This window comes from Tilletiaria anomala (genome assembly GCF_000711695.1).
Source record: "Tilletiaria anomala UBC 951 chromosome Unknown K437scaffold_6, whole genome shotgun sequence".
NCBI lineage: Eukaryota > Fungi > Basidiomycota > Exobasidiomycetes > Georgefischeriales > Tilletiariaceae > Tilletiaria > Tilletiaria anomala.
Window position 1 is genome coordinate 165,739 of NW_013547016.1, and position 21,829 is coordinate 187,567.

Below are 21,829 nucleotides of genomic sequence, written 5' to 3' on the forward strand. Positions count from 1 at the left end.
CTGCCATTCATCGGGAGTGTTGCACACCACAAAGCAGCGAGACATTCGATGTACAATGTACAGAAAGGGAGATGGAGTAATGAAAAGGATTGTCAAGTCTAGGAGCACCGTTGGAGCAAGCTATAAAGAGACAGGAGCAACCTGCAAGTACTTCTTGGCTTTTTGTGCGACTTTTGCATCGCGCCCGCAGGCTCCCCCCGCGTTCGCTTTTCATTCTCCACAGCCCTGCTTGGCGACAAGGTCTAATCCATAAAAGGGCAGAACGTGCGCACTGCGCAGGCTGCAGCCGAAGTGACCACAGCTTCGGGTCTGCAGAGCTTCTTTGCTTCAGTGCGAAAATAAAAAGGACCACTTAACAGATCTGATGTCCTGTTAGAGAGAACGCGCCAGGCTGCAATCTTCACTAAGCACTCTCCATCAAGCACTCTCCACCTCCGTCCCCTGTTGGAACTCAGCCACCTGGGTCTATTTGCCCCAGCTAACAGTGCCGTCGCTTTGTGAAAGTGGCAACGAATTACGACGTACCCCTCACCTTGTCTGGTATTCCTGAAAAGCAACCTCGCCGTCAAATTGACCGGGCAGGTGGCACAACCCTTGACGCCCCATCCTTCAGAATAGTCAAACTGTCAACACCGGGTTTAATGTTTGTTCTCGTCCATCGGCAACATGAAATTCGGCAAGAGCTACATGGAAACGATCGCTAGTCCCTCTTTTCCAGAGGAGTGGAGGAGGGGGGCGATCGAGTATAAGCATGTGAGCCTACCATGGACATCCTTGACTTTAGCTGACTGGAATGCTGAACAATCTTCCGTGTATTGGTCCACGCCTTTTCGGACGACAGCTTAAAAAGCTCATCAACGGTGTTGTTGCAGAGCTAGAGTCACTAGGTCTAGGCACAGATGTACTACGCGAATTGCTGCGGCCAGAGTTGTGTACTGCGGGAGGGGATGAGTCCTCTGCCGATGAAGAGGCTCCTGCCGGCGGAGAAGAGATGCAAGGAGCGGTCAAGGCGGCTGCAAATGACATTGGCTCAGACGTCTTTCCACCCAAGGCAGTTCCAAAGAGCAACAGCCATGAAACGCTCTCGCCTCCTCTGGCTGGCGCTGCAACCCTCCATATGCGCCGCAAGGACAGCAAGGCAGCCAATTGGCTTGAATCAGTGCCCCGCAAAACGTGCTCTTCCTTGCGCACTACTTCTGGAAAGGATCGCTCTAGCTCTTCAGGAAGCGTCCACGAGTTCAGAGGTCAGCTGGAGCAGCCTGCGCATGATAGCCACTTTCTGGATGGCTCAGAAGAATCCGACAATGTTGAAATCCTCTCGCCCCCTTCGAATGCCGATTTCCAAGCTGCCAGCCGGCGCCGGTCATCCGGCATGGGAAAAAAAGACCTGCACAGACTTTATAAACGCATGGGTGGCTCTTCGGCTGAGGAAGTTTTCCACAGTGGACACGCATCCGAGTCTGGCGGAGAACAATCGCCCGCACCTCACAGCAGCAGCCATACCAACAGCGGTGAAGGCTCGGGCCGACATGATTGGGGGGCGCATGCATGGCGGGAGAGAGGTGGCTCAAATTTATGGAAGGGCTCGGACGAGGACGGCGGACCTGGGCCCTCGGCGGCTGAATGTAGCCCTTCGCCGTCAGCTGCGACGGGGCGGCGCCCAGTTTGTCAGGAAAGCCCTCAAGGACCAGACCATCAGCGATGGGTGCAGGGGAAAGGTGGGCGAAGAGCACGAGCTGAGTATGAGCTAGGTGGAAGCCCCGAGCATCCCATGCCCCGAATCCGTCTCCACATCGAGTCTCCCGTCACCTCAGACGACGACTATGACGGGGATCGAGATGATGATGCCGGCAATGACGACACAGGTCCTGGCCTTCCCATCATCCAAGAGTTACCCCCTAGTCCAGAGGTCAGAGCAAAGCCTTCATCTCGACGAGCAAGCGCCATCGCCAGCTGCTTGCCGCCACTGGATGCCGCCAGCAACTTCCAAGTGGCGGGATCAGATCCGACGGGAATCGCAGCTGATCGCACGCCTTCGATCGAACACCGTCCTCGCCGCGTCCGCCCATCCTACCGAAGAATGCGCAAGCGAGAGATTCTCATTCCGCTTAATGCCGATACCGAATTCCTGGACACGCTCACCGGCGCTCTTTCCAATCTCCAAATTGTTCAGAACGAGCAGCGAGATCATTTCATTGCTGATACCGAGGACCTGACGGCGACCATCGCAAGAGCCTCAAGCCCGTACGCGAGCAAGAACGACCTGTACGTCTGGCGCGAAATATTCTCCCTGTGGATGGAGATGCAGATCTTCGAGAGCGAGCGCGAGAAGGATCGCGGCGAATTGAGCGTGGACGAAAGCGAAGCGCGTCTGAAACGCTTTGCCGACGAGCTGGCCAAACGAGGATGGGGACCTGGAGACTTGAGCGCGACGCAGAGAAGTCGATCTAGTAAGCGTCTCGTCAAGCGCAAGAACGCCTCCGCGGTACCGATGCACGAGCCTCAGTCTATCCAGGCGCTTGAGGACTTCATGAAACTCAACATTGCGTTGCTGGACGTCAAGAAATTCCAGCGGATCAATGTCGAGGCTGCACGAAAGATTCTCAAAAAGCACGACAAGCGTACTGCGCTCACCGCTTCGGAAGACCTGCGCGCATTCATTGCACGTCAGCAAGACGTACAGGCATCCTTCTCAGTCGCTGCGGCCGCCAGTATCCCCGATATCAGCCCCAACTTTAGAAATCTTTCTCAGGACGTGGGCAATGGCAGCTCGCGAACGCTCATCACCACACACCCCTCATTGGCAGCCCTTTTGCCTTCCAGCACAACGGGCATGCTTTCCAAGTCACTGCCGCACATCCTGCTTTCCCTTTTATCTACGACTCTGCTGCCGATTTTACCATCCATCGACGACTATTCGTGCGTGATCTGCACCGGTGTCGCCTGGCGTCCAATTCGACTCGACTGCACTCACCTCTTCTGCATTCGCTGCCTCGTCAAGCTGCAAAAGCAGGGGAAGCGGGACTGCCCTTTATGCAGAGCCAAGAATGTCGTAGGGATAGCAGGCGCACGTGAGCTTTGTTTCATACATTGTCTTGGAAGTGCTCATTGCTAACCCACACAAGTTGCTGCACCTTTCAGAAAATCTGGACCTAGCCACGACCAACATGCTCAAGACGTGGTTCCCCAGGGAGGTGGACGAGAAGGACAAAGAGAATGAAAGAGAGCGTCGCAAGGAGGAGATGAGGGAACTTGGTTTGGAGGGAGACAAGTGCAGCGTCATGTGAAATATAGGCTGCTTTGACAGATCCCCGATTCTCATTCAAATGTGCACCGAAGGCTGGGTCCACTGAGTCTTGCCTTACGTCGGAGGCACACGCTGCAGACAGCACCAGTTTTGACGACTGTTGGCGCACTTTGGGAGCAAGTATTGCCGAGGTTCTGGCAAAAACACATCTCTGATCTTTCCGGCGAGCGTGCTAGACCCGCTGCTTACTATTCTTTTAACCTTCTGACCAGGCTTTCTATTGCACCGTTGCTATCTCATGCACACGCTAGGATTTTGAGTCAAGTGGACCTAGGTGCTACATTGACAATGGACGTAAAAATACAGTGCAAACGTGCTTCGCACGCATCGATCATCCAGCAAGTTTCCATGCATTGAAGTCGCTCTCCCCAAATCTCAGGAGTGCAGTGCATCCTTCGTCGACCACGGCAAGTACAATGTTGCGCTTGCCAGCTTTCAAAGCCGGGTATGGATTCACATTGGGTGGCCGCGGCTTCTTCTCTGCCGCGCACAGCACATTAGATGCGCAGCCTGGTGCGCAATGCGCAAAGAGCTGTGACCATGCAGCAAATGCTCGCTGTGACGCCGTTCCGTGTGCACGATTTGGTTCGGCGTTTCCACTGAATTCCTGACCGTCATTAAGTCGAGCCTTGCCCTTTCCGTACGCAGAGTTATTCCTTTGCGCTTGCTCGAGCATTCTCAGCCGATCAAGTTCGCCCTGCGCGTCTCCATCCGGAAGCGCCTCAGAGCTGAATAGGTCGGAAAACTGCACCAAGCTGGGCAGATTCACGTCCTTCGCAGCGCAGACAGCGATGCGAAACTCTGGAGGCGGTGGATCAGTCCGTTTGAACATAGTTGCGGGCCTCCACGCGTAAAAGCATGGTTGCAGCCCTTTCCCTCTCCCGTTTTTGTCCTCTTGCAAGCCTTTCGGTTTCGAAGCGCTGTATTCTGGGATAAATTGCAATTCCGAAAAAACATCACCTGTGCAGAACAAATCGATGTCAGTAGTTGAGTACAAATGCCTTGATTCCCATGGCTTACCGTAAACCCTAGGTCTCCCCAAACCCAGTTGCAGTCCCGCTTCTGAGATCTTTGAGCTTGCAGAATGTTTACGAATGCAATTCAAGGTGCCCAATTGTTTTGCCAGGGAACGCGCAAGCTTAGGCATTGCCTTCCGGATGATATCGAGGCAAGCCGAAATTGCAATGAGGATACTTGTCGGCAATGTCCGGCCCCAAGTCCCCCACAGGCTGGGTGCATGCTCATCCGAAACTTGCACCACGGGACCTGACCTTGCTGCAGCAGACCTCCGTAAGTCATCGATAATTCCAACCCTCTGAACAACGTATCCCAATCGCCTCAGGTAGGCGTAGACCTGGATGCCAAAGGCGAGGTGCACAGTGTCAGTCTTTGCGGACGCAGTCGGCCAGAAAGAATCAGCTCACCTGGTACTCCTCTCTAGTGCAACTCTTCGGCCCCAGCATGATGGCAAACGCGTGCTGCAAGCTCAGTGGCACATGGGCCTCCCTTGAGTGTGAATCCATTTGTTGGCGCAATGAGCACTCTAGAGCACCTCGCTCCATGAGATACAGGGTCTCTTCGGGTGAGAGCTGTACTGATGACTCGTATTTTGGGTATGGCACCCCGGTAGGGTCCAGCTTGACAGTTTCATATGGAAGATGTGGCACTTCTCGCCGGATGGTGACGCCCATACTCGCAAAGTTCGAGCCTTTGATGACGCCCATTGTTGCACGCTTGGTGAGAGGGTCCCATACTGCGGTCGACAAATTCCGAGCCGATATTACTCGCTGACCCGATATGGCCTGATACATAGTCTGTCGACTCTGCTGTAGCGCTCTTGTCTGGCCCGTGAAGCCCGTCGGTTCGAAATCCTTCTCTCCTCGCTTTGGAATGAAGGCATCGAGTGATGATGATCCAGGCCCCTTTGACTTTGCCAATAGTGTTGCCAGGGAAGAATAGTCCGGCATTTCATCTTCGCCATCATCAGACTCATCTTGTTCTTTTGTGTCTTCACCATTTCTCGACGCATCGGTCGGTAAAGACTGTCCACTTCCAACGTCTTGACCATGAACGAGCTGACTGGGGTCCAGTTCCGAATCCACGTCAAAGACGGCCTCGGACATATCAGTCAAAGTTCAGGCTTGCGCCCGGAAGATTTACTACGCGTAGAGGCGAGTACGTCGATCTCAGCGAGCCTCTTGAGGAGAACCAAGGATTGATGTCAACCAAGCGCTTGGGCATAGGGGACAGTGGATGCTTTGACAAGGTGGCGTTCTGAAGAACACGAAGCGAGAACTGCGAATTGAGAGAAATCTAAATGCATACGGCCTCAACAACTCAATTCGGTGCAATAAACATTGGTTGTCTGGCTTTCGGTGCATATGCACTATCATCGCTCAAAACACTATTTATAGTCCTGCGCCAAATCGGTTTCCCATAGCTTCGGGTGCTCGGCTACCGGTGGCAGGTCCCTCCTCCAAAGAGCCGAGAGCCTATGTTGCAGAGGCCGTGCCTTAGACTAGTGTTTCCAAAAGAAATGCGCGACTCTTACCGGTCTGGCGACTTTCTACTCCAACACCGCGAGTATTGCGGGCCGCCAGCTGCGGCGAAATTTCATGGATGCCAGATACAAGTCAGATGGTCAGATGGGCGACAAGACACATGAGAAGCAGTTAAGGTATCCAATTTATTTTCCCCTCTATGTGATACATGCTGTGTCTTGCACGCTTGCACTTGCCAGAGATCCAGGCAGACAGCCTGACTTCAGGCTACGTGCGTGATCACAGTCTTGTAGCATAACTGACTCCAAGAATTTAGCTTGGTTGCCGTATGCATGCAGTGCCCAGGCTACGACAGCCAGTCCCTTCTGGTCATTGGCATCCACAAGCCGATGATGTAGCACGTCCACGTGATGGAATGTCAGTGCGGGATATGCTGAAGTCTCGATGTCATACAAGAGGGCTTGGCATTGAGCGTTGCTGGGGCGACGAGTCTGCAAGTAGAGCTTGTTGATAGGGGGGTGTGCTGAAATGAGCCTCTTGAGCTCGCTGACGGCCGCCTGCAAGTGATGCGACTTTGCTAGACCATTGATGTAAGTGCACCACGCTTTCCATCCTTCAGCATTGCTCATGATCCAGTTGGAATGCTTTGCCCACAGATCGTTGGCCACCTTGTCCGCAAGCGTGCGATCAGGCTCGGCGCAGCAGAGCTTCAGAACCAGCTCCAGTGTCGAGGAATTCGGTGACAAGCCCAATCGGATGAAGAAACTTTCATTATCATCACCGGTACCAGTGATCGCGGCATTGACTGTGACCAGTCGTTGTGAGCGAGGTAGATGTCGGGCTAGAACTTTCAAGTATGCGTTGACGAGCGCGACAGATGGCCGAACTTTCATCCACACATCAAAGGTAGTCGTCTGCTCTGATCGTAGTCTTTCAATTGCTTTCAAGACAGACTCGAAAAGCCTGCTAACTTCAGAGACAACATCACGAGATGTCTGAGGTAGTGCGGACGTTGAGCTTGGTGCTTGCGTTGAAGCATCGAAGGCCGACAGGTCCTCCCTAGATGTCTCTGCATGTACCCGTGAAAGCACCACTTGGCTCAAAGAGCCTGAAGTCGCAGAATGCTCAATCTCCACGTTGTGTGGCTTAGACATAGGGTGATCTGATTGACGGATCTTTGCTTGCGTCAGCGGAGGCTTATAAGCCGCGTATGTCGAGAAGAGCAGCGCGAGAGTCCGCTCGTCTGGCAGGCGCGCCAGAACCTGCACCAGATGGTAGTTCGCATCTTGCTTCTGAACATCTTCTGCAAATGCTCGAGCCAAGCGAAGCATTTCGCTCAGAATCCATTTCGCTCGACCCAGGTCCCCCTTTCGTGCACATCCGGCCAGCAGAGCGTTGAAGGCATCCTGATCTGGAATGTAGTGGTCTGATCCCGAGCCTTGGAGTTTTAGCATTTGTCTGAATAGTTGAATAGCCTCATTGTAAAGGTATGGACTTTTCGCACACGCCAAAATTGTTGCATTGAAGGCCTCGACGCTTGGGCGAATCTGGTACGCGACAGTCAATTCGCGAAACAAATCCAAGGCCCGTTCGCCTTCACTTTGACCTCGACGAGTCGCCGCATTTTTTGGAAGGCGTCCAGCAGAACATGCATTGATCATGACCGTGTAGAGCTGTGAGTCGGGAACAGGATGTGCCACAAGCCGCATGTGGTAGAACAGGGACCAGGCTTCTTCGTGGCTCCATGGCTCTTGGGCTCGCAGCAAGCGACGAATTAATGCAGAATACGTCTTGATCGGAGCTGGTACGTCTGGCTCAAATGCACGCAGGGTGGATGCTGCTTTTGGAAGATCTCCTTGACGGATGAACAGCGACACAAATGAGTGTCTCATCTCACTTGTCATGCTCAGGTCACCTGCAGAAAAAAAGGTGAGCATTTTGTTGCGACGAATTGATAATCGCATCGATGACGCACGATGATTGACTTCTTCCAGAACCCGCATGAGTGCATCTGCATGACCATAATGGGAAAGGCTTTTGACAGCGGTTTCAACTACTTGGATTTGAGCTGTTCCAGAAGACTTGATGCTGTCGAACCGGTCCGCATAGTTGAGAGCTTTGGTAAAGACTTCAAAACGACCCTGCAAGACAGCTGCAGTCGCCATCGATGCCAGCTCTGGCACTGTGATGTCTCCTTTGAGAAGCGAGTCCTCTGAAATAGCTTCGCTAAGCGCTTCAACATTTGCGTTGGCCAAGATGTGTTCGGAAGACTGCATCTGTGGCGTTTCTTCCAAATTATCTGCTTTCGGCTGCTGGCCAGGCTGCTCATTATCACTCCGAAGACTCTGCAGCGGGAGCGGTCTTGGCAGACCCAGTTCGAACTGCTGATGCCTAGGCTCAGCATCATTGAGTCGAGCCAAGAGGGTTTCCAAGCGCTGTGCCTGAAGAGCCGAGTGATTTTTGTTGGAAACATCTTTGCGGAATACCGGGGAGAACAGTGCCGGTGCATGACCGACCGCCGCACGAGCTCTTGACAGCTGCAGATTGGAGTGGGTACGCAAGTCGTCTACCTTCGGTTCTTCAGGGGCTTGCAGAGCTTGAAAGAATTCGTCAATGATCTCTTCGCTGAGCATCCGTGCTTCTAGTTCGGGGTCCTGGCTTTCCAGCTTCATGTCCTTCTCCGCTTCCTGCTCTAGCTCCTGGAGTTCGCGTCGAAGTTGCGACATGCGTTCGCTCAGAGTCAACTTGGCAGCAGATGATTTCCACCGGAGGTCGTGCCCAAACTGACGTGTAGGAGTACTGCCGATGCTGCATCCGTCGGTCATGTATACGCGCAGCAGTGTGGCGGCTTTCTGAGAGGGACATTCCTCTGGATGCAACAGCAACGCCCTCCAAAGGCTCGACCTGCTTTTTCGTGCGATCCACATGGCTCACACGTCTGACGGTTGGGTATCGGCCTGCGCGCCTTGCACACTTGAACTTGGCTTTCGGCTTAGCCGTGGTACCACATACAGCGAGGCCTGGAGCAGCTATGTGCGACGATTTCTCCTGTCCCGGTCAGTGTCTGATTGTGTGGAGTCACTACAGATACACGTTCAGGCCGCAGGCGTTTTGCTGACTGCGGTTGTGGAACTTGACGTGTCAGGAGAATCCGAATGGATCCAGATCAGGGCGATCGACAAATTTCTGGCTTGAGGAACGAGCATTACGTAATCATCCACGCCGGCTTTTGGGATGGGACCAGTGCCTCGGATTGTTGCTCGATGGGAAGAATGGGACTCCCGTAGTGCCTTCTCGGACATTAGACAGCAAGAGCCGGAGGAGAGAGAGGCTTCCAGTGGATTCGTTCTACGGAACACCCTGATGACAACTGCAACTCCATATCTATATATATATATGTTTCGACAACTTATGAAGACTTTCATTACGTCTTTAACCTTCATCGAAACGACAGCTGTCGCCAAACACAGGCTGACACGCACAATTGTGAGCCGAAAATAAAGAGCATATTTGCTCTTTCAACATTTCCGTAAACAAGCAAGTCCGCTATTCACAATGGGTGTCAAGCCGCTTGAGTCCCTGAAGGAGTTCCAGGACGCCATTCAAGGCGACAAAGTCGTCGTCATTGATTTTTGTGAGTAACTCGTACGGCCTCATCTAATCCTTCCCCTTTGTCACAGCGGCTGACCTGGCCACTTTACTCACTTTGACGTGTGCTTTACACTCCGACTCATCACAGGGGCAACATGGTGCGGCCCTTGCAAGATGGTCAGCCCCATCTTTGAAAAGCTGTCTGAAGGCGCTGCAGCGGACAAGGTTGGCTTCTACAAGGTCGATGTTGATGAGCAAGAGCAGATTGCCCAGGAGGTCAAAGTCAAGGTCATGCCCACCTTTATGTTTTTCAAGGGTGGACAGAAGATTCATGAAATCCAAGGCGCTCGTATCCCGGAGCTGACTGTGAGCCATTGTAACATCATTTCCTCATCAAAATCGTCCGTAGCTGATCTATGACCCGATGTTTGCCCTCACAGAAAGCTATTTCAGATTACAGCAGCTGAAGTCTGACGTTATGTAGTTAGGAAAACGTCAACAAGTACTACAAGTATCAGTCGTTTGAAATCTTGAGTCGCTCTCTTTCCACTTGATAGATGTCTTTACTCCTGCCGAAAAGCCGATGAAATGGCACATGCACTGCGAAAACAGTGTTACTAAGGACTTGCACATGTTCGGCCCGTTCTTCGCGCCAACTGTAATAGTCAACGCTTGATGACTTAACTGCTCCGCTGCGGTTTAAAGCTATCATCATTCGCATCACACTTTCTGCCACACGCACGCGAGCCGGATGCAATGGACACATGACGATAGGCTACAGGATCAAACGCATTGGTATCGTGTTCATGCATGTCATCGGTCCCCGAGCACAACTCACTTGTGAAACCCACCGCCAGGACTTGCCTGCCAGCTCTTTCCCCTGATGCATACGAAAAATGCTAAAATGAAGTGACGCCAGTTTGCCAGAGAACTCATCCGAAACGATGGCGCCTTCCAGGAGGATTTTCGAGGTGTGAGCACAGTGAGATTGTCTCTTCGCTCAGGATCCCTGATAGAAGGTATGCTTTGAATGTGGAAGCTGTCTTGTCCTGCTCTGCGGCTTAGGGTGGATGCCTGACACGCGCTCTATGAAACAGTTACGGCAGTTAGGCACGCATTTCTGATATACAATTCAATCCTCGCGAACTCGAAAAATTACTGCTATCATTGCTCGCTCAAGTCTCTTTTAACCTTGATTCCCTTCTGGGATAGTCAAAAGGCAGCACTCCTCCTCCAAGCAAGCCTGATATTTGGGAGAGCCTTCGCCATTATGATGTTCGACAGAAGAAATGGAAACGGACCTTATGATTCAAAACTCCCCATGGGCATTCAAATGGAAAGGGACGCAGACGTACACCCCAATCCACTCTCGAGTAGGCCCATTATCGCAACCAGTCGAACAAACCACGCTCATGAAACCACGCGCACGCCCATCGGCATGTAAGGATGCGAGAAACGCATGGATTCCATTATCTCAGCAGCTTTGCAACAAACGGTAGTCTTGTTTGATCAACAACGCCGGTCAAGAAGATCATACGCTGATTGTTCTTATCCTTTACCACGGCCCGACGGTCCTTCACTGACTCATCTCTCTTTTTACTCTCCTGACATCATAGACATCGTTCTCCATCAGTTTTCGAGTTCTCTAGGACGACTAGCACCCCGAGGTCACTGGTGAATAGGCCAAATTAACCTTCATCTTTATGAAGTCCGTGCCTTGTTCCCATGAATCAGTCGCTCACACGCTAGTCAACATCAAAAAGGTGACGATTGCAAGCACTTAACTAAGCACAGTGCGGCATCTGTTCTGAAAGTGATTGTGATACGGCCGTCCTTGCATAGGCAAACAGAGCACGCACAACAAGGGGCCCTCCCCCGTGACCCCAGCGAAACGCTGTATCCCCTAAACAATTTTGTTGCTAGCGAGAGCTCGCTCAAGATGGTGACATCACAACATTGCATCTGCTACCTTATTCCGAGTATTACAGGGTGGTCAGCTCACTTTTGACACAGCATACGGGTCTATACGAACACGTAGACGAACCTTGCCGTATAGGTTCACGCTAACCATTATCGTTTCTGGCAGCTTTGTGCTTTGTGCAATCTTGAAACAATTGGATATCTACACGTGGAAAGAAAAGGCTTTCGAACAGTTGCACATAATGCCAGGTTGTCGCTTACGATCAGCACGCATACGTACCATCAGCACTGCACACTACTGACGTAATGTGACGATGAGGAATCTTGTACCATCGAACTGGAAGTTTGTAAGACTACTCTTCCATCTTTCTCTCTTTCGAAGGCTCGGTATGGCTCCCCTTTTGGTCCACACTTCCATTCAAGAATTCAATTACCGAATTCATCCTCTTACCACAAGTCGCTAAAGCGCGATTGCTACCAGCGCCTATCTTCTGGTTACGTTGTTCAAGGCGTGGGCCGAGCGGTGGTACAAATGCCTTGGTCCCCCAAGAGAATGAGTCAGCAAGCAAGCTTGTCATGCACAACAAAGGGACGGTGTCCTTGTCGATGATAACATATCTGGTGGTCACTACGACAACTTGATCTTGACGAAAGATGCTGTGGGACGGGCTCAAACATGATATCACGGACCGTTGGGTTACAGCTATAGACGATGTGTTAACTTACATCCAAACATTAGGTCGTAGTTTACAGGGCTATCCATTAAGACCAGGGTGCTGTAGATGGCAGTGTTGAGAATATGATCATATCTTCGTCTCTTTTCGTGCGGTGACAGCCATTCTATGCTTTGTAGGCCACCATTTGTCACGTTGAGCGGTCCATCTCGATGGTAGATTCTCGCTTCTCGGTATGCAGACTGCATTGTGCTCCCCAAAATCGTCTCAATTGCTGCTACGGAAGAATCAAAGGTCATACAGTACTACCAGCAAGCTGTATATGGCCCATATTTCCGCATCTAGCGGATGCTCTTGACAAGTTGGCTCTTCACGCTCTGGACCCCCTCCTCCTTGGGTATGACATGCAATTCATTGAAGGTACTATGCGCCATATAGTATTGCCTGATGTATTGTCAGGCGCATCCTACGGACCCACCTGGTTCTTTTACGGTAGATGGGGGGTCTTCAGCTCAGCCTCTTCGACGCCCTAATCTGAAAATTTTGACTGAACAATTTTAATGCACACTATTGGAGCTGGGGTTATGGCAGCTGCTGGGACCAATCTTGCCCTCCAACTGTTGCTCGTTAAGGAATCCCATTTGCACTCATTCCAAATACAAGACCTTAAACGCCCTATATTGCTACTTGTCACTAATCCTCATGTTGAGGTTGGTTCCATTTGCGCGCCTGCTGCCATTTTGGATATGGTAGCCTTTCTCAGGCTCTGGCCGGACAAATGGCCGACGTGATAAAGAAACGTTAAAACTGGTAGTGTCCACGCTGTCGCTGCTCCTGCGTAATCTTATTTTGGTCGTAATGAGCCATCCCTTCAATAAGGTATGAGTCCAAGACCTCAAGCCCAACTCAAGCTCTCGAGCGACTTGAAGCGAAGACGGAGATGCCAGCAAGTACGAACTTGATGGGAGCAACAGTGAGAATCAAATGAATTGCACGGCAGCAACTAGAATGCGTGAGCTTTCAAAGCCTGGATGCTGATGGACATGACCGGTATGCGGGGTTACATGACAGGCATGGTCAACAAGCCAATGAGTGACGACGGAAAACCCGCTGAATGTGAGTGCAGATGAGGAACAGGCCTTGACGACGCTGGAACTTGTCATTGATGGCAAGATCACTGACTCGGAACCATGTGGTAAAGACAGCTAAGGGCTGCGGGGACACGTTGGAAGCCAAGTACCAGCCCAAGAAGGGACCTTCCCTCTTCCATCCCCAAGAGAGGCTTTTGGAACGTCAAAATGGGCTCTGCAGAGATCATGTAGGAGTAATTTGACCCCGTCGCAGCGACATACAACAAGGTCAAAGCACAATAAGTCGAAATGCCAAAGCCCGACTACTGCCTTGCCGCTCACACCGGTCTCAACGCATCTTACGACAAAATTGTAGATGTTCGCTAGCCGCTTGGCGATCAATTGCCAAGGGGGAACAATGACGCAACCCTAATCCAAGAAGAGCTTCGCCAGCGTCGCAACAATGCCAGGTCAGGTGCCTGACATAGCCATGTGCAGCGAGAGTTTTACGCATGGTGGCAAGGAAAAGCCAATTTACTGGATTTTTTGCAAGCAAGGCTACCTGCAAACAGAATGCCGACCGGAAAGCAAGTACACAGAGTCATTACCGTGCTGAGAAACTGCATGCCGCTTTTACAGATGCTATAACGGAATTCACCCTATCCATTTGTCCTGCAAAGCAAAACGGCAATGACAACAGCATCCTCGACACGGGGTCTTCGCACTACTTCGTCCCTTAAAGTACTACTCTCACCAAGAAAATCATGGATTCTACCGTCATCAAGTTCACCAATGGCCGAAGGATGGGGGCAGTGGCCAGGCGACCATGCACCAAACCGTGTCAAAACTAATAAGGGCACCGTCGTTGACATCTATCTCAAGAATATGCTTGAGGTCTAAGGCATGCACTGGGACCTCATCATCGGCAGCAGAGTTAAGGTCGCGGAGGCCAGCGGCTGCATTACACCCAAGAAGGATGGGGTCACAGCTACTTTGGGCAGTGGGAACAGCACGGTAACCATAAGGGCGGGTTTGCATAACGGCATCCTAGCTGTCACTGTAATGAAGAGAACCACCACCGCATTGCAGAACATGTCGACCTGTGGAGGTCGTGCAGATGCGGACGGTGAGCTATGGCACCGACCCCTTGGCCACACATGGCGTGACTTGCGCAGCGCGATCTGGAACGCAAATGACCTATCCGTCACCCAAGGTGACCGCCCATGTGAATCGTGTGCACTCGGATTGGCAGCCCACTCCCATATGGCGCCACAAGGGAAGAAGCAGAGCACGCCATGTGCTTGAAAGGGAGCACATGGATATCGCTGGACCTTTGCCCATGGAGAGCGTAGATAACGTGCTCTACTTCCTGACCTTCACAGATAAAAGGTCGGACAAAGCTTGAGTTCACACACTGGCACATTGCAAGAATGTTGCTGAAGACATCAGACAACTCGATCTGCCCAGTGATGAAGGGGACAGATGCCATGATCCTTCTCTCAGACAATGGCGTCGAGTATTGCGGCATGCGGGTGCAGCAAATCCTCTGATGATACAGTATCCACACGAAAGGTCAACCCCCATAAACGCCTCAATAGAACAGGCGCGCTGTGCGCCTCAATCTGACTCATCTCACCATGGTCCGAGCATGGTGCACCGAGTCGAAGCTGGAAAGATACACTGGGTTGAGTTAGTCGCAACAGCAGTCTACACGTACAATCACACCGCGCGTATTGTGCATCTCGCTGGTCGCACGATATCCCAGATTCCAGAAGAGGCATACTGCAATCGCAATCGATCCATCGACTGCCTTCGTGCACTATGCTTAACGAGCTACTTTTTGCGCACTGGAACGCTCCAAGGTACCAACTTGGATGAGCACACAGTTAAGAGCATCCTTTTTAGGTATGCCAACACCGTAGCGTACCGTGGCTGGATTTCTAGCCTCAAACAGCTCATGCAACTTCAACACGTCAGGATTATTGATTTGCTCAACAGGCCAGTGCGCACTGACGAGGGGCGCGAGCCCACCAGCTGCGAAGTTACTACCAACGATGCTTCCTGAGCGGTTACGCCGGAGCCCGCACCAGGTGGAACAAGGTGAAGAGGCAGGACAGCGATCAGCACAACAACAGGCACCAACGAAACAAGTCGAGGAGCGGCGATTCTTGCAAGAGCGCCAGGAACCCACTGTAAGAAAATGGACTCGTGCCAGCAAGCCACCTGGCGAGTTCTCCGGTGCTTAGCATCAGCTTACTCATCAGCTACCGTTTCCTCCGATCCAGCAGAGCCTTGCAGCTACACCGAATCCCTCGGAATTGAAAACACTAGCAAGTGAGACAGCAAACAAGAGCGCAAAGACAACAGCCTCAAGAACAACGAAACATGGGTCGACATGGGCTGAGGCAAACTGCTGTTGGGCAAATGAACCGTGGCCCGAAATGTGTATTTGAAGGTGAAAGGCGACAGCAACGTAACTTGCAGCATAATAAACGAAAGTAGTTGCCAGCGGCTTTCCGCAAATCGAGCAGAAAGAGTATCATAAGGCATAGGTGCCTGGCTCGCGGCTGACCACCCTCCTAGCATTCGCTTTGGCTAACACGTACAATCTGCGTCTCCATCATCTCGACGTCGAGATCACCTACTTTTCGGCGAGTGCGAGGAGGATTTCTACCTCAAACGGCCTGCAAGAGTGCAGTACTTGGCCGGCAAGTAACCCCATATGTGCAAGAGTATATCCCGATTACGGCAAGCAGGTCGGAACCGACACATTAAGCTCGATTCGACCTTTCGGTAAATCAGCCTCACCAGAGGCGAAGCCGATCAGTGCCCATGCACAGACACAGTCGATAGCAACTTCACGGCCTTGACCGCATACATCGACGACGTCGTCATCGCAATCGAGCATCAGGAGACGGCCCTTCGACTTGAAGACATGTTGCTCGAATTCTTCAGCACTAACGACCTCGGAGCGACTCAGCATTGCGTCGGAATACAGATATGCTGCAACATAAACACCAACAGCATTTTGGACGACCAGGCGACCTGCCCGGAGTCGATACTTCGAAGTTTCGACACGCTAGAGTGTAAGGTTGTCGTACCTCCCTTCATGAACACGCAGAAGCATATGGACGCTTGCGAGACAATCGAAACTGAGCATATCAACCCTGAGATCGTCGGATCTTTGCTCTATCTCGCACTCGAGACACAACCTGATCTGGCCTACCGGGTCGCCAGGGCCAGGGAAGATAGCGCGGAGCTGGCAGCACCAGCTTTGCAGGTTGCCAAGAGAATCATGCGGTACATTTGAGGTACCTGTAGCCTCGGGATCAAGTACAAGGAATCTAGCGGTACGAAGCTAGTCGATTTTTGCGATTTAAGCTGCATAAATGCAAGGACAGGAAATCCATGATGGGCTTTGTGTTCTTTGTCCCTTTGCAATCATCAATTTGCTGTTGCGGAAGCAACCCAAGGAGACGCGTTCTTCACAGGAAGCTGAGCTGACGGGCAACACGTGAAGCTATGAGCAACGAAGCTTGGCTAGAAATGGCTCTTCGAGTTCTGCAACTTCAACGCACAAGGCTATCAAGATCGACAACAATGGCACTTCACCACACTCTTAGCAAACTAAAGCATGTAAGACTCTAGCACTACGATGTCAAGGTGTTGTATGGATGAGAAGCACACAAGGAGCGGCACCATCAAGTCCAAGAGGGTTGACAACAATGTCAATATAGCCAACTCACATGTCTAGCTGCTTGCAACGCAAGCAATTTAGAACTGCATTGCGCGGCAGCCGGCATGGTCGCTTTCAGGAAACGACCACTGACTACCAAAGAGTAGTGACACAGGAGCAGCATCAGCATGACCGCGCGAGCCAACGCACGGTAATGCAGCACAGCCTGTAGAACACCAACGAACGTCATGCAAGGTTCAAGCAAGGGCGAAGCTACAGTGGCTGCAGTGAAGGCCAGACCTTGTGGATATCGAAGGAACCAAATGCACCATCCAAATTTCTGCAGCGTAAAGAACAGCAACAGGTCAGCGTAACTTGTCCTAGTCGTACTGAGCCATCGCTTCCATACCTTGAGGCTTCAACGCTTAAGGCTGTCTTGTCAAGCCTGCGTCGTCCGTAATCACATTGAGTGAGGATCTCGAAAAGGAACTGGCTGACCGTCATAATGACCAGTTGATGTTACGGTCAGGAAGGAAGCTAGATAGATAAATTCGAGTCAAGGCTTCCGCAGTGAAGGGAATATAAGTCGGTAAATTGCCCTTTTGAATACATTTTGGTTTCTTCAATATCATCTGTTATGCGTTGCAAGGCTTCACAGTAGACTAAATATATCTGCTGTTTAGGAAGACATCCTGAATTTATCTGCTACACTTGCATCGCTGTTGATGGGGCTAGACTTCCTGTTCTTCCTCGTTGCAGTGTGAGTGAATATCGATGAGTACATGTATGATTCCCTTCTGCCATTCGTTCCCTAGCCTTCGTACCGCCATGAGAACAGTGTGTCTAGTGCCATGTACAGGCGTGAATATGCGCGTGGCCGAGTTGTGGTTGTTCACAAGCAATGAAGGAGCCTTACAAGATAGGTAGCTGGCCTCTTGCGACTTCCTGGTTCCGATGAGAATGATAAATTACTCCAACACACTTGTACCTCGCTTACTTTCCCACAAAATCAAACTATAAAACTAACCTATCAATGGAACCATCTCGTATGGTGCGATATATTACTTTACAGGGTGCACATCACCTCGGCATTTCAAGCCTTTTTGACTACGGAAGAAAGATACTGCTGCAAGTCACCAAGCGACCTGATCAACGCCATGTGCATACCAACGCACACACACAAGTTACACTCAACAGAGCCCTGGCTATGTCTGCGAAAGTCGGCGGGAGGCATTGTCTTCGCCTTGTTCTACTTCTGAGAACAAATCTTTGATACGCTCAAATTTGAGATCAAAGCTTCAATGTCTTCCACCGACCCCAGCTTCCGCTGGGCGCTCACGGTGATCGATGATGACACCCACAAAATCCAATCGACTCTGCCCGCCCTTCGCCGCTTTTGGGAATTGGCACCTTCTCACGGTACAAGCCGTCGACAAGTACGTGGATTCGAACATGGTTGAACTGATGCATATGTATTAGTGTTCCAGTTTGGTTAGGCGCTGACGGCGTCGACTGTGTTCATTGATGTCCCCGTACTGTAATCGACGTTTTTGACCACCGCTTCTCCCGGAATGCTCTCGAGCTGCTCAAGAGGTTTGTCTCGGAATTGAATGAGAAAGCGGTGATCGAAGGTGTCAAAGACGTGGCAGCGCACTGGTCCTGATCCTTTTCCGAGTTTAAGCTCGATGTCGACAGGGCCAAAGGCCCGGCCGCCGGCGAAGGTGCTATGGATGCCGTGGGGCTCACTTTCTGGCTGTAGCTTGAGTCACTTGACTAGAGCGTGTCCCTCAGAGCAACCGTTTGCGCCAGTGTCGGTGCCGACAGTGACATGGTGTAGATCTGCCACGCCTCGCAGGCGAAAGATGTTGTGGCTGCCTAGGGCAGCGGGTTGGAATGAAAGGTTATGTTGATCGATCCGTTCTCATCCTCGTCTGTGATAACGGCTTCTTCCATGTCGGCGTCATGGTCGAGTACAAACGTGCTGTACACAGTCGGCTGGTTGTCGGCGCCGAGCCAGACATCAGCGCCCGCATCTGCAGTGGCTATGGCCCGGTGAACGAAGCTATGCTGCCTGATACCTTTAGAAGATATATTAGATCAACATTTTTGTTAGTATTATTAGAAGAAGAGCAAGATCGAGATCGACTTTACGGCACTTGGCAAGGGATAAGCAGCACAGCAGGGTATGATTTCAAGTTACAGGTCTACGCTGTGCTCTGCGAGCTGACGGGGCGACTTTTCTTGCTTGAATTTCAGGCAGCGCGCTATCTGCAGGAGGTATCACTGGCGGCCCTACTTTGGCCGGACTCGGACCGAAAAATTCTTCGTCTAGCACGACAACAGGCACGTCCGCATCAATCGAGTACGCGTGGACACCCTCCTCCGCATCGACAACGCGAGCCGGTGCTTTGGAGGGTGCTCCCAAATAGAACGGATTGCCCTCTTGCTGTACCAGCAGACGAGATGTTTGTCAGATCGCATGGCGTTCACAACCACGGAAGTAGTTCTTGTGCACTCACGGTGCGTGTGCCTTGGTCTGAGTTTGCTGCCAATCGCTTATGGCCTCCAATTATTGCCGCTTGGGGACGCACGTTTGGCTTTTGATCGGAAGGGGAGGCGAACAGGCCACGAGAGTTGTGTCTTGTCTGCATTGGTCGTCTGATTCGCCAAGAATTTGTGGTGTTTGGAGGCCGCGAGCCCTGATATACAGTATTCAGAGTCGGACTTGAAGTTCTGTGCCGCCTCATGGCTGAAAACAAGGGCGCAGATTCGGTTGAGATTAAACATCCCGCCTCGCGCGACTTGGGCAGAGGGGCCTTGTCAATATCAAGCCGCATGGCATGTGCTATTGCAAGACTCACACGTTGTATGGCCTCCAAGCCTCGTACCCACGCACAATTTGGACGCAAAAGATATGAATTGAGTTGTTGAGGCTTTGGATCAATATCCCACATCCATGCTTCCAGTAGGAGCTCAATTGCAGCCGCAGGATCGATGAGCGGCCGACCATGCGACGGCACAAGCGTGTTTACGAGTCGCTGAATCTCCCATGTGCCCCTGGAAGCAGGATGTCATCAGTTTCTTTCGCTGCGGAATGCTGATAGAATAGCTCCATGAGACTCACACATCTGCAACCCTCTGCATCGACATTTTGGCACGCAGCATGCAAAATTCTATCAGCGCTTTCCCTCGTTCGACACCAAGCTTGGCTTTGACAGGCAAGGGTTGGGCAACCGACTCTCGTCGTAGGATGTCGACAAGCTGACGCTCGGCCATGCGGCGGAAAGGGGCGCCGGCATCAGGGTACAAGCGCAAGAGAGTGCCAATGTATGCTTCGAAGTTCTGCACTCGTGCGTAATTATCCTTTGCGCCGACCGCCGCAATGCATGTGGAGACCTCTTTGATGAAATTGCGGTTAGCTACCGCTGCATAAGTTTGAACGGCAGCATCTGGGGGATTGACCTCTTTTGCCGAAGCGGCGGTCGCGAGGACGGCCCGAAGTTTGGCGGCCGCTGCACTGCCACCTTCCTGTGTAGTGCCGGTTGAGCTAGTGGAATTAATGGAACGAAGCGCGCTTTCAAGGGTCGCGCAGTATTCTTCAAAATTGTTGCGGTTGGACAGACCCGTAAGCAAGGTGATAGCGCGCAATCGGACTGTGCTATCCTCAGCATTTAGAAGCTGAGTGATGGCGGAACGATGTACCTCGACAAGATGCGGGTGAGTCGGTAGAATTTTGATAAGTGCCACCAGAGCAATGAAGCGCAGATTTTGATCGGAATCATCGAGGAAATTCGCTAGCTTCTCCACGCACGTCTGCGCAAGCTGGTAGCCATCATTCGTGGCCAACATATCCCCCACAATGATGGTGTGAATGCATTCGTACAGTAGCGACATGGCTGGCGTGCTGGCAATGATGGAGGTGATGGGTGGAAGGAGACGTCTGCTGAGGCGCGGTTCGCAGGTACTAAGGGCACCGAAAAGCTTGACGACCTTTATCAGCACCCAATTGTTCGTGGACGTGGTCAACAGCTGGAATAGCTGCGGTGACAGAGGCAGGAACGGCCTGGGATCCTTTCGTGCAAGCTCGCATAGGATGCTGACAGTCGCTGACACAACACCGGGATCCGAGTCTTCAAGGCGATCTTGCAACCTGGTCCAAGCCTTGTCGAGGCTGCTCGGGTCATGCGTAATGATTGAGTGCAGAGCGATCACTGCCTTCTTGCGAATGACTGGCTTGCTATGATTGAGCATGGATGTTATCTCACTCGTAAAATGTTGTGCAAGATCCGGTGTCATAAGGTATGAAAAGCCAGATAAGGCCGAAATGGTGTCCAGGTCTGAGCGAGATGTCAGATCCTGGAAGCTGTAAACTTCAGCGATGCTCAAAATACGATGAATGACAGAAGTAGGATCAGAACGCACCTTTTTGACGAGGTTGGTTGCAAGGATCAAAACGTCTGTACCTGGTTCCAAAAGCTGAGCAGCCCCGAGATAGCCAATGTACTTGAAATGATATCGAGACGACGCCATGACTTCGACGACGTGAAACGCTGCTTGCGACGAGACGTGGCCAAGCATTTGCAGCTGCAGAGGATCGCAGGAGGCGGACGAACGATATTAGCATTGATCGACATTCAGTCTCATCTATTACAATTGGAGAGGTACGAACATAGATCAACTTAAGGATTGCCTCCGCCTTGATTTCCATGTCGCCGCTCCGAACTTCATGACGAATTTCAGCGAGGACGATCGCCAGATATCTAGGCTCGTCTTTGCCCCTGTGGGAGCGAAAGCCTTTGATGAGGGACTCGAGTGAGCGTTCAAACATGCTGAAAGAAGACCTGAATCCACCCCCCCTCCTGGTTGTTTGTCACCGCTAATCAGGGCCACAGGGCAGCCTTACGGGCGGCGCTATTCAGGTTCAGCGATGTCGTTCTGGTCCAAGTCAACTCGGCGTGAACGACTGTCCGGCTTTGCCACTGAGATATGACCTCGTCTCGAATCTGCGAGCCCGCACAGCCCTGCCAGAACTCAGTCGCATGGACTTATATTGCAAGTTTGGGATCGTTAAGTCAAGATCTCTGACCCCG

The 21,829-nt window shown here is 51.7% G+C and overlaps 6 protein-coding genes across 6 annotated transcripts; 3 read left to right on the forward strand and 3 right to left on the reverse strand.

The window, feature by feature from the left end:
• The first annotated feature begins 460 nt into the window (after nucleotides 1–460).
• On the forward strand, nucleotides 461–3,429 carry K437DRAFT_149416 (uncharacterized protein). The gene is made up of 3 exons (XM_013390218.1): nucleotides 461–753; nucleotides 842–3,071; nucleotides 3,126–3,429. The coding sequence occupies exons 1-3, from the start codon at nucleotides 667–669 to the stop codon at nucleotides 3,218–3,220; spliced, it is 2,412 nt and encodes an 803-aa protein (XP_013245672.1). The 5' UTR covers nucleotides 461–666; the 3' UTR covers nucleotides 3,221–3,429.
• Nucleotides 3,430–3,573: 144 nt separating this feature from the next.
• K437DRAFT_242961 (uncharacterized protein) lies at nucleotides 3,574–5,565 on the reverse strand. The gene is made up of 3 exons (XM_013390219.1): nucleotides 4,732–5,565; nucleotides 4,328–4,661; nucleotides 3,574–4,267 (listed from the first exon to the last, which is right to left on the reverse strand). Exons 1-3 carry the CDS (start codon nucleotides 5,428–5,430, stop codon nucleotides 3,639–3,641), a joined length of 1,662 nt encoding a protein of 553 aa, XP_013245673.1. The 5' UTR covers nucleotides 5,431–5,565; the 3' UTR covers nucleotides 3,574–3,638.
• Nucleotides 5,566–6,005: 440 nt separating this feature from the next.
• K437DRAFT_266284 (uncharacterized protein) lies at nucleotides 6,006–8,534 on the reverse strand (the record flags this gene model as incomplete). Its single annotated transcript, XM_013390220.1, has 2 exons — nucleotides 6,006–7,723; nucleotides 7,784–8,534. The coding sequence occupies 2 exons, from the start codon at nucleotides 8,532–8,534 to the stop codon at nucleotides 6,006–6,008; spliced, it is 2,469 nt and encodes an 822-aa protein (XP_013245674.1).
• Nucleotides 8,535–9,340: 806 nt separating this feature from the next.
• K437DRAFT_272136 (thioredoxin) lies at nucleotides 9,341–9,963 on the forward strand. The gene is made up of 3 exons (XM_013390221.1): nucleotides 9,341–9,442; nucleotides 9,548–9,765; nucleotides 9,840–9,963. The coding sequence occupies exons 1-3, from the start codon at nucleotides 9,364–9,366 to the stop codon at nucleotides 9,864–9,866; spliced, it is 324 nt and encodes a 107-aa protein (XP_013245675.1). The 5' UTR covers nucleotides 9,341–9,363; the 3' UTR covers nucleotides 9,867–9,963.
• A 6,035-nt stretch (nucleotides 9,964–15,998) lies between these two features.
• Nucleotides 15,999–16,373, forward strand: K437DRAFT_261052 (uncharacterized protein; the record flags this gene model as incomplete). Its single annotated transcript, XM_013390222.1, has 1 exon — nucleotides 15,999–16,373. One exon carries the CDS (start codon nucleotides 15,999–16,001, stop codon nucleotides 16,371–16,373), a length of 375 nt encoding a protein of 124 aa, XP_013245676.1.
• Nucleotides 16,374–19,859: 3,486 nt separating this feature from the next.
• K437DRAFT_261054 (ARM repeat-containing protein) lies at nucleotides 19,860–21,567 on the reverse strand (the record flags this gene model as incomplete). Its single annotated transcript, XM_013390223.1, has 3 exons — nucleotides 19,860–21,095; nucleotides 21,162–21,323; nucleotides 21,409–21,567. The coding sequence occupies 3 exons, from the start codon at nucleotides 21,565–21,567 to the stop codon at nucleotides 19,860–19,862; spliced, it is 1,557 nt and encodes a 518-aa protein (XP_013245677.1).
• Between the last annotated feature and the right edge of the window lie 262 nt (nucleotides 21,568–21,829).